At 39.5% G+C, this 11,432-nt stretch overlaps 1 protein-coding gene across 1 annotated transcript; it reads left to right on the forward strand.

Annotated features, from left to right (window-relative positions):
- The first annotated feature begins 472 nt into the window (after positions 1-472).
- marveld1 (MARVEL domain containing 1) lies at positions 473-2,867 on the forward strand. The gene has a single exon (XM_061949666.1). It carries the CDS (start codon positions 845-847, stop codon positions 1,340-1,342), a length of 498 nt encoding a protein of 165 aa, XP_061805650.1. The 5' UTR covers positions 473-844; the 3' UTR covers positions 1,343-2,867.
- The last annotated feature ends 8,565 nt before the right edge of the window (positions 2,868-11,432 follow it).

The following is an 11,432-nucleotide window of genomic DNA, read 5'->3' on the forward strand; positions in this document are numbered from 1 at the left end:
CGCTTCTTTTCTTTTCTCCTCTGCCCCCCTTTACCTTGTGGAGAGGGGGGCATGGATGGATGAAGTGCTGGCTGTCTCAAGGTTGGCAAGTATGCCTCCGCTATCCCAAAAGGGATAAGCGGTAGGAAATGGATGGATGGATGGAATTACTGGTTTGCAAAAAATATTTTTTTAACCCAAATAGGTGAAATTAGATCATCTGCCACGGCACACCAGACTGTATCTCACCGCACTGTGGTTGAGAAAAACACTGCATTACATTGTATCGTCAAAATAAACTGAAACTGAGCTGAACTGAACTGAAGAAGAGATGTGTGTGTGATGTGCTTCAATTGTTAAAGTTTTTTGTTTTTCTCGGGGGGGGGGCAGGTACCCCCTATGCCTAGGGCCCCCAAATACCTTGAAACGGGTCTGGCAACAGTCAAAGCAGGGGGTGGGACACGCTTTAAATTTGGGGCCGCCCCCTCTTCCACAGCCGGCCCCCCCTTACACACACACACACACACACACACACACACAGTTGAGCAGAGGAAACGGAAAAGACGAAACACACACCGAGGCTGCTTTTCATTTCAAAACCTCGGGGCCGTGGAAAGAACACCGAGTTCCTTCTTTTCTCTCTCCAACCTGCTTTTTCTTTTGGCTCATTTGTTCGACCGGCGCTACTTTTTTTTCCCTCCTCGCACTCCCCCGGATTTCCACTTGAAAAGTTGCCACCTTTTTGGCCAGCTGTCTGCAGCTGGCAGGAAGCGTCCGCCCTGCTCGGGAACAAGGGACCTAAAGTGAGGAGGGGGGAGAGAGAGAGAGAGAGAGTGGAAAAAAAGAGAGAGAGAGAGAGTGAGAGATGCCGCCCCAGCCCACGCAGTCGCAGGTGAGGGAGAACGTCGTCAAGTTCCTCCGGAGCTTCCCGGGAGTCCTCCGGATCCTGCAGATCGTCTTCGGGGCCGGCCTGTGGGTGACGATCGCCGCCAACAAGTACGAAGGCTCCATCCACTTCGTCCTCTTCGTGGCGGTGCTCTTCTGGCTGCTCACCCTGGCCCTCTTCTTCCTCACCCTGCTGGACAAGCAGGACCTGGTGCCGCTGCTGGGAGGGCCCCGGTGGCCCAGCACCAACCTGGCGCACGACGTGGCCGCCGCCGCCCTCTACCTGCCGGCCATCGGCGTCATGATCTACAAGACGGATCGCAACTCCTACTGCAACCTGGAGCAGTACAAACACTCCTGCCTGTACAAGGTCTACCTGACGGCCGCCGTGTTCGCCTGCCTCTGCTGCCTGGCCTTTCTGCTCTCCGTCGTCCACGGAGCCTGCAGGAAGAGCCGAGGCGAGCAGACGCTCTTCTAAATGAGGACGGACGCTTTTTTTTTTCTTCTGCAAGATGAGGAAGAGTTCACGTCACTGTACATACTAAAAAATGTTGGGTTAAAAAAAATAACCCAATTGCTGGTTGAATGACAAACCCCTTATTTGAGTTATTTTAACTCAACATTTTGGGTTAATTTTTTTCAACCAAACTTTTGCGGTGAATTATTTCACCAAAATTTGAGTTATGATAACTCAATGTTGGGTTATTCACGACCAAACTATTGGGTTGAATTATTTAACCCAAAAGTTGAGTTATGATAACTCAATGTCGGGTTATTCAAAACCAAACCATTGGGTTGAATTACCGGTATTTAACCCAAAAGTTGAGTTATGATAACTCCATCCATCCATTCATTTTCTACCGCAATGTTGGGTTATTCACAACCAAACTATTGGGTTGAATTATTTAACCCAAAAGTTGAGTTATGATAACTCAATGTTGGGTTATTCACAACCAAACCATTGGGTTGAATTATTTAACCCAAACGTTGAGTTATGATAACTCAATGTTGGGTTATTCACAACCAAACTATTGGGTTGAATTATTTAACCCAAAAGTTGAGTTTTGATTACTCAATGTTGGGTTATTCACAACCAAACCATTGGGTTGAATTATTTAACCCAAAAGTTGAGTTATGATAACTCAATGTTGGGTTATTCACAACCAAACCATTGGGTTGAATTATTTAACCAAAAAGTTGAGTTATGATAACTCAATGTTGGGTTATTCACAACCAAACTATTAGGTTTAATTATTTAACCCAAACGTTGAGTTATGATAACTAATGTTGGGTTATTCACAACAAAACTATTGGGTTGAATTATTTAACCCAAAAGTTGAGTTATGATAACTCAATGTTGGGTTATTCAAAACCAAACCATTGGGTTGAATTATTTAACCAAAAAGTTGAGTTATGATAACTCAATGTTGGGTTATTCACAACCAAACCATTGGGTTGAATTATTTAACCAAAAAGTTGAGTTATAATAACTCAATGTTGGGTTATTCACAACCAAACTATTAGGTTTAATTATTTAACCCAAAAGTTGAGTTATGATAACTAATGTTGGGTTATTCACAACCAAACCAATGGGTTGAATTATTTAACCCAAAAGTTGAGTTATGATAACTCAATGTTGGGTTATTCAAAACCAAACCATTGGGTGGAATTATTTAACCCAAAAGTTGAGTTATGATAACTAATGTTGATTTATTCACAACCAAACTATTGGGTTGAATTATTTAACCCAAAAGTTGAGTTTTGATTACTCAATGTTGGGTTATTCACAACCCATCTGCTGGGTTGAATTATTTAACGCAAACGTTGAGTTCTGCTCGCTACAATGTTGGGTTATTCCAAACCCAACTATTGGATTGCGCAATTTAGCGCTCCTTGACCCAATAGTTGGTTCAAAATTATCAATTTGACTGCTGGTTTGTCCTACTCCTTCCCAACTACTGAGCAAAATTAATTTCATCCCATTAAAATATACTCAAAAGCAAGATATGACTGACATTTTTTTTTTTTACATGAATTGTTGTATGGTCATAGTAGTTCTATACAGCATGCTCAAATATTGTCATGTGCATAAGATGTGTGATTGTCAATAATGTTCATGAGATTAATCCTGACTAAAATTCCCTTCAAGAAAAAAAGTAACATTTTAATAAATAAAAAAAGCCTTTTACCCAAAAATGCGTTACTCATTGAAAAACAACCCAAAAATGGTTCATAGTTTTGAAAACCCAGACATTGAGTTAAAATAATGCCCTTATAACCCAAAAAATGGATTGCGCTTCATAAAAATAACTCCAAAATGTAACCCAACACTAGCAACTCTTAAATTGGGTTATCAAAATAACCCAGCATTTTTTAGTGTGTACTTGTTGTGTTTCCACTCCCAACGTCACGTTCTATTTAAAGGGTGCTTATGTCCATGATTCATCGTCTTCAGGATTTTTTTAGTGCTACTACTTTTTTCCCCTTCCTTTATGTCACTGCAGAGGCACAGCTAAGAGTTTATTATATCCATTATTATATTTAGTTTACATCAACTCAATGTTGTATTCCACCTGTTTTTACCAGTGCTTTTCCAAAGATTAAAAAAGTGAAAGAACCAAACAAGGCATTTTCTTTTTGTAGATTTTTGTTTTCGTAACTTTTAGCAGATGTTATCATTCTCAGCAAATCACCGGCTAATAGGTCCGTGTACCTCCCGTTCATTCGATTTTGAATTCTCAAATGCATATCAAAAAACTAATTTTGGGCCATTTTTTCTATTTTTATTTCTGAAACAAAAGTTGGACAACCTTTTAATGAATTTTTTTATAAACTACAATAGAACTACTGCTGAAGGTGTTACCGTTATGCTAAAAACATGCTAAATGCGAAAGAAAAACTAAACTACTGCTTCCGGTTCACATTGTCGTCACACAGATAACCATACATTTTTGCGTTATGGATAAACAAGAATTGGATTTTTGTCTTTATCTGGAAAAATAAAAATCCATAAAAAGAAAACAGCCCACAATCAAATTTTGTGGCAATATTTTAATGAAAATCAACCCTTTTTTGTTTGTTTTCAAATCTGTCTTACTACTGGGTTCGTTCCCCAGGGATGTAGACCGACCACTCCGGACAAGGCAGGTAGGAACATGATTTAATCTTGAAAATCAAATGCGTACCAAAAACAGAAAACAAGCAGAAGGAACAACGTGCCGAACGCACAGGAAACTAAGGCTACCACTTAGGACAGGAAGCATAGACTAGGAGACAAGAAATACTAACGTAACAGGTTGCATATAGCAAACAATGAAGCCAGATAGCTCTCTGATTAGTGCTCGACAGCAGGTGAGCGTGCCGACCACTAACCAGAGGCAGGTGAACCCAATTAATACCCATGGTAACCAAAACAAACCCAGAGGTGCCCAAAACAGGAACTAAGGGAGTCCAAAACTAACAGAACATGACTAAACAAAACATGATCCGGGCCACGGATCATGACAGTCATATATAGTAAAAATCGAAAAACGGCCCTAATTTTGTTTTTTGATTTGTGTTTCAGAATTGGAAATAGAATGAATGGAAGGTACACGGACCCTAATAATTAGGGGGGTAAAGATTCGATTTAACATTGATTCGGTCCAGAATGGTCCGTGTACCTTCCGTTCATTCTATTTCCAATTCTTAAAGGGGAACATTATCACAATTTCAGAAGGGTTGAAACCATTAAAAATCAGTTCCCAGTGGCTTATTTTATTTTTCGAAGTTTTTTTCAAAATTTTACCCATCACGCAATATCCCTAAAAAAAGCTTCAAAGTGCCTGATTTTAACCATCGTTATATACACCCGTCCATTTTCCTGTGACGTCACATAGTGATGCCAACACAAACAAACATGGCGCATAGAACAGCAAGCTATAGCGACATTAGCTCGGATTCAGACTCGGATTTCAGCGGCTTAAGCGATTCAACAGATGACGCATGTATTGAAACGGATGGTTGTAGTGTGGAGGCAGGTAGCGAAAACGAAATTGAAGAAGAAACTGAAGCTATTGAGCCATATCGGTTTGAACCGTATGCAAGCGAAACCGACGAAAACGACACGACAGCCAGCGACACGGGAGAAAGCAAGGACGAATTTGGCGATCGCCTTCTAACCAACGATTGGTATGTGTTTGTTTGGCATTAAAGGAAACTAACAACTATGAACTAGTTTTACAGCATATGAAATACATTTGGCAATAACATGCACTTTGAGAGTGCAGACAGCCCAATTTTCATCAATTAATATATTCTGTAGACATACCCTCATTCGCTCTCTTTTCCTGAAAGCTGATCTGTCCAATTTTGGAGTTGATGTCAGCAGGCCACAGAAGCTAGGGTCGATATTCTTCTCTTGATCATCTTCGGTGGCATAAGGGACGGTGTGAGCCAAGACATCCAGGGGGTTTAGCTCGCTCGTCTGCGGGAACAAACTGCCGCCATTGCTTGCCGTGCTACCGAGGTCCTTTGTCCCTGATTTGCTCACACACTCCGGCAGATTCAATGGGGGTCTGGCGGCAGATTTCTTTGACTTTATCGTTGGAAATGCATCTGCTTTGAGTGTCGCAGGATATCCACACATTCTTGCCATCTCTGTCGTAGCATAGCTTTCGTCGGTAAAGTGTGCGGAACAAACGTCCAATTTCTTGCCACTTTCGCATCTTTGGGCCACTGGTACAACTTGAATCCGTCCCTGTTCGTGTTGTTACACCCTCCGACAACATACCGACGAGGCATGATGTCTCCAAGGTACGGAAAACAGTCGAAAAAACGGAAAATAACAGAGCTGATTTGACTCGGTGTTTGAGAAAATGGCAGATTGCTTCCCGATGTGACGTCACGTTGTGACGTCATCGCTCCGAGAGCGAATAATAGAAAGGCGTTTAATTCGCCAAAATTCACCCATTTAGAGTTCGGAAATCGGTTAAAAAAATATATGGTCTTTTTTCTGCAACATCAAGGTATATATTGACGCTTACATAGGTCTGGTGATAATGTTCCCCTTTAAACGCAATTCAAAAAACAAAATTAGGGCCGTTTTTCGATTTTTATTATGCATGGCAGATTGTAAAACAAACAAAAAAGGGTTGATATTCATTAAAATATTGCGATAAAATTTGATTTTGTGCTGTTTTCCTTTTATGGATTTTTATTTTTCCAGATACGTTCATCCAAAAAGCAAAAATGCGTGTTTATCTATGTGATGACAAATTGAACCGGAAGCGGTATTTTAGCTTTTCCTTTGCGTTTAGCATGTTTTTAGCATAACGCTAACATCTTTGTTCAGCAGGAGTCCTATTGTCGTTTAAAAAAAGTGTCATTAAATAGTTGTCCAACTTTTGTTTCAGAAATGAAAATAGAAAAAATGGCCCCCAATTTATATATATTTTTTTCATTTAAAAATTCGAAATAGAATGAACGGAAGGTACACAGTCTCAGAATTTGTAGTTGTCGATACGATTCAGGGACGATAATATTTTTTGTAATAACGATTCGATCCGAAACAATTGAGTGCGTTAAAATCAAGCAAAAAAATCAAGCAGTGTGACTATGAAATAAATACTGAATATTTCACAATGCAGGTCAAGTTTCCAATATTCCTGTTATTTATTGTAAGGGAATTATGGATACAAACAAACAAGTAAACAACAATCAATGGTCAATACATTCACATTTTATTCGAATAAAGTACAACCAACACTTTTAAGCATTCAAACAATTTTCAATAAAAGTACAGTAACCAATATTTTAACAGTACATTACCTGCTACTTTTGATGTTGTTTTTCAACATAGAAATAACACAATATTTGTCATAATCCGGCGCCCGGATCATGTTTGTTTAGATTTTGACTCCTCAGTTCCTGTTTTGAGCACTCCCAGGTTTGTGCTTTAGTTGCAATGACTGCAGATTGTTTTCACCTGCCTCTGATTAGTGTTCAGGACGCTCACCTGCTCCTGCGCACTAATCAGAGAGCTACTTTTTCCCCGTTTTTCGTCACGCTCAGTCTGACTTTCTTATTTGCTTCTATGCAACAAGTTGATTTACCTTTGGATTCCTGAGCTCAGCTTGGCCATTTGTTTTCTTAATACCTCTTCTATTAGCTTCCCGTGCTATCGGCATGCTGTACTTTTGTATGTTGAATGATTTATGGACTTTAAATCATTTTCTTACCTGCACACTGCATCCGGAGTTCCGTCTGAATCTTGGGAGAACGATCCGCGCATCACCATGCGACCACATCGTAACAATATGGATATCAAAAATAAAGTGCGACCAACGTCTCTTCAAGTTGAATTAACAATAGGTCTACCTGAAAAATGAAGTGCAGCCATTTTTTTTTAGATTAAATGAGCAGTGGTTTGACCTGCCACTTCTCTCATTATAATAAACACGGAAGATCCTAAAGACATAATGGAAGTGACAGCGGACCAAATGTAATGAACCAAGTTGGAAACGTAAGTGAGGTGTGACCACTTTTTTAGTTAAAAATCACTTTTTTTTTTACCTTACAATAATACAAATATGTAGGGACGTAACTAGGGATGTACGATAATGGCTTTTTGCCGATATCCGATATTCCGATATTGTCCAACTCTTTAATTACCGATACCGATATCAACCGATATATGCAGTTGTGGAATTAACACATTATTATGCCTAATTTGGACAACCAGGTATGGTGAAGATAAGGTACTTTTTAAAAAAATTTATAAAATAAGCTAAATAAATTTTAAAAAGTTCTTGAATAAAAAAGAAAGTAAAACAATATAAAAAACAGTTACATGGAAACTAGTCATTAATGAAAATGAGTAAAATTAACTGTTAAAGGTTAGTACTATTAGTGGACCAGCAGCACGCAAAATCATGTGTGCTTACGGACTGTATCCCTTGCAGACTGTATTGATATATATTGATATATAATGTAGGAACCAGAATATTAAAAACAGAAAGAAACAACCCTTTTGTGTGAATGAGTGTGAATGGGGGAGGAAGGTTTTTTGGGTTGGTGCACTAATTGTAAGTGTATCTTGTTTTTTTTATGTTGATTTAATAAAAAAATTAATTTAACTTTTTTTTTTTTTTTTAAACGATACAGATAATTAAAAAAACGATACCGATAATTTACGATATTACATTTTAACGCATTTGTCCAGCTCTAGACGTAACGCTATCAAATGTCACGGTACGATATTATCATGCTATTAAGGCCACAATACGATATTAGTCTGGTATGTGTCCCCAAAAAAAAGACTTAAAAATACCATATTGTGTAAAATGAAGTGGCAGGAATGTTTAGGATAAACACACTTACTGTAATTGAACACAAATATAATGCTAAAATGTTCTAATCATATTTATTACTAAAAACAAGTATTTTTAGGAATTGTGCAGGGGGCAACCACTGTTTCCAGCAAATATTTTTTTTTTTTTTAAACTTACAGTTGCAAGTTGAAGTGTATTTCTGGTCTTGTCGTCCTCGTCCGGACATAAGGATGACACAGCAGTGCGGCTGGATCAAAAGAGACGTCGGAGACGCTTTGCTGAACCAAAAGTTGCTTTATTACAAGCGAGTGTCATTATACAGGTCTGCAGTACCCGGAGGAGCCAAACCACCAGTCTTATATTCCTACCTCCTGTGTGTGTGTGTGTGTGTGCGTGTCCTGGGTCAGGAGAGCACATTCTGGCCATAAAAGGAGATGTTGGTGTGTAAGTGTCTGCAAAACAACTGCATTTAAGTCATAATAAATGTTGGCATTGAGCTAGACAGGTAGTCTCCTCTCAAGGATGTGGTTATCACTTTTGCATTCGGAAGTCCCAATTAGGGCCTCTTTCCTACGAGAAGTGATCCAATCCACCTGCGAATATACAAACCCCGTTTCCATATGAGTTGGGAAATTGTGTTAGATGTAAATATAAACGGAATACAATGATTTGCAAGTCCTTTTCAACCCATATTCAATTGAATGCACTACAAAGACAAGATATTTGATGTTCAAACTCATAAACTTTTTTTTTTTTTTTGCAAATAATAATTAACTTATAATTTCATGGCTGCAACACGTGCCAAAGTAGTTGGGAAAGGGCATGTTCACCACTGTGTTACATGGCCTTTCCTTTTAACAACACTCAGTAAACGTTTGGGAACTGAGGAGACACATTTTTTAAGCTTCTCAGGTGGAATTCTTTCCCATTCTTGCTTGATGTACAGCTTAAGTTGTTCAACAATCCGGGGGTCTCCGTTGGGGTATTTTAGGCTTCATAATGCGCCACACATTTTCAATGGGAGACAGGTCTGGACTACAGGCAGGCCAGTCTAGTACCCGCACTCTTTTACTATGAAGCCACGTTGATGTAACACGTGGCTTGGCATTGTCTTGCTGAAACAAGCAGGGGCGTCCATGGTAACGTTGCTTGGATGGCAACATATGTTGCTCCAAAACCTGTATGTACCTTGCAGCATTAATGGCGCCTTTACAGATGTGTAAGTTACCCATGTCTTGGACACTAATACACCCCCATACCATCACAGATGCTGGCTTTTTAACTTTGCGCCTATAACAATCCGGATGGTTCTTTTCCTCTTTGGTCCGGAGGACACGACATCCACAGTTTCCAAAAACAATTTGAAATGTGGACTCATCAGACCACAGAACACTTTTCCACTTTGTATCAGTTCATCTTAGATGAGCTCAGGCCCAGCGAAGCCCACGGCGTTTCTGGGTGTTGTTGATAAACGGTTTTCGCCTTGCATAGGAGAGTTTTAACTTGCACTTACAGATGTAGCGACCAACTGTAGTTACTGACAGTGGGTTTCTGAAGTGTTCCTTAACTCATGTGGTGATATCCTTTACATACTGATGTCACTTGTTGATGCAGTACAGCCTGAGGGATCCAAGGTCACGGGCTTAGCTGCTTACGTGCAGTGATTTCTCCAGATTCTCTGAACCCTTTGATGATATTACGGACCGTAGATGGTGAAATCCCTAAATTCCTTGCAATAGCTGGTTGAGAAAGGTTTTTCTTAAACTGTTCAACAATTTGCTCATGCATTTGTTGACAAAGTGGTGACCCTCGCCCCATCCTTGTTTGTGAATGACTGAGCATTTCATGGAATCTACTTTTATACCCAATCATGGCACCCACCTGTTCCCAATTTGCCTGTTCACCTGTAGGATGTTCCAAATAAGTGTTTCATGAGCATTCCTCAACGTTATCAGTCTTTATTGCCACCTTTCCCAACTTCTTTGTCACGTGTTGCTGGCATCAAATTCTAAAGTTAATGATTATTTGCAAAAAAAAAAAAGTTTATCAGTTTGAACATCAAATATGTTGTCTTTGTAGCATATTCAACTGAATATGGGTTGAAAATTATTTGCAAATCATTGAATTCCATTTATATTTACATCTAACACAATTTCCCAACTCATATGGAAATGGGGTTTGTAAAACTAAGGGCCCTTATCTTACTATGTGCTCAAACTGAAATACCACTGTTTACTTAAACTTGGAGGTTTGCTTTCTCCAAGATGAATAAGAACATTCACCATATGCAAAACATACTATGAGTTAATTAATTCACTTCATTGTCTTTAAAGTGACAATGTAAGCATCCAGTGTAACTTGTCTAAATAAAAAAATGTTCACTTTAGTGTCTTTCAACTTTTACTCTCCGTGAAGCAGTGTCCTCCACAGTGGACATGTTTATATCAATCTGGAATATGCTGTTTCTCAGGAAAGTTAAATAAAAAATATATTTTCTGCATGGTTTATGAGGAGGCGACTTGTCCAGGGTGTACAAGCGGTGGAAAAATTGATGCATGGATTGAGGATTTATTCATTAGTTTTTCAGTTTCCTCATATTTCCCACGTTGATCATTTTTTTGGGTGATTATGACGTGACCTCCTTGGAAACGTTGAAAACAAACGTTTCTGGGAGATGTAGTTTATTTTTCAGACCCGACCAACGCTAAAGCGCCAGAAAAAATCGCTGACTTTTGTGGAGTGGTCTCAGGCGAACCATCTGGTCCATAATGTGGACAAGACCAAGGAGCTGGTCATCGACTTCAGGAAGAGAATGACCCCGGTGGAGCCCATCAAGATCCAAGGCCGGGAGGCAGCAGTAGTGGGGCAGTATAAGTACCTGGGAGTCCATTTGAACAGCAGACTGGACTGGAAGGACAACTGCAAAGCTGTTTACAAGAAGGGCATGAGCAGACTCTTTTTCCTGAGGAAGCTTAGGTCCTTTAATGTGTGTCCCGATACAATATTTTGGTACCAGTACTTCGATACTTTCAGTACTTTTCGGTACTTTTGTAAATAAAGGGGACCACAAAAAATTGCCTTATTGGTTTTAATTTTGAAAATGTGTGGCGCAATATGAAGCCTACAATACCACAACGGAGACCCCAGACTGTTGAACAACTTAAGCTGTAAATCAAGCAAGAATGGGAAATAATTCCTCCTGAAAAGCTTCAAAAATGGGTCTCCTCGGTTCCCAAACGTTTACTGAGTGTTGTTAAA

This window comes from Nerophis lumbriciformis, linkage group LG02 (genome assembly GCF_033978685.3).
Source record: "Nerophis lumbriciformis linkage group LG02, RoL_Nlum_v2.1, whole genome shotgun sequence".
Lineage (NCBI taxonomy): Eukaryota > Metazoa > Chordata > Actinopteri > Syngnathiformes > Syngnathidae > Nerophis > Nerophis lumbriciformis.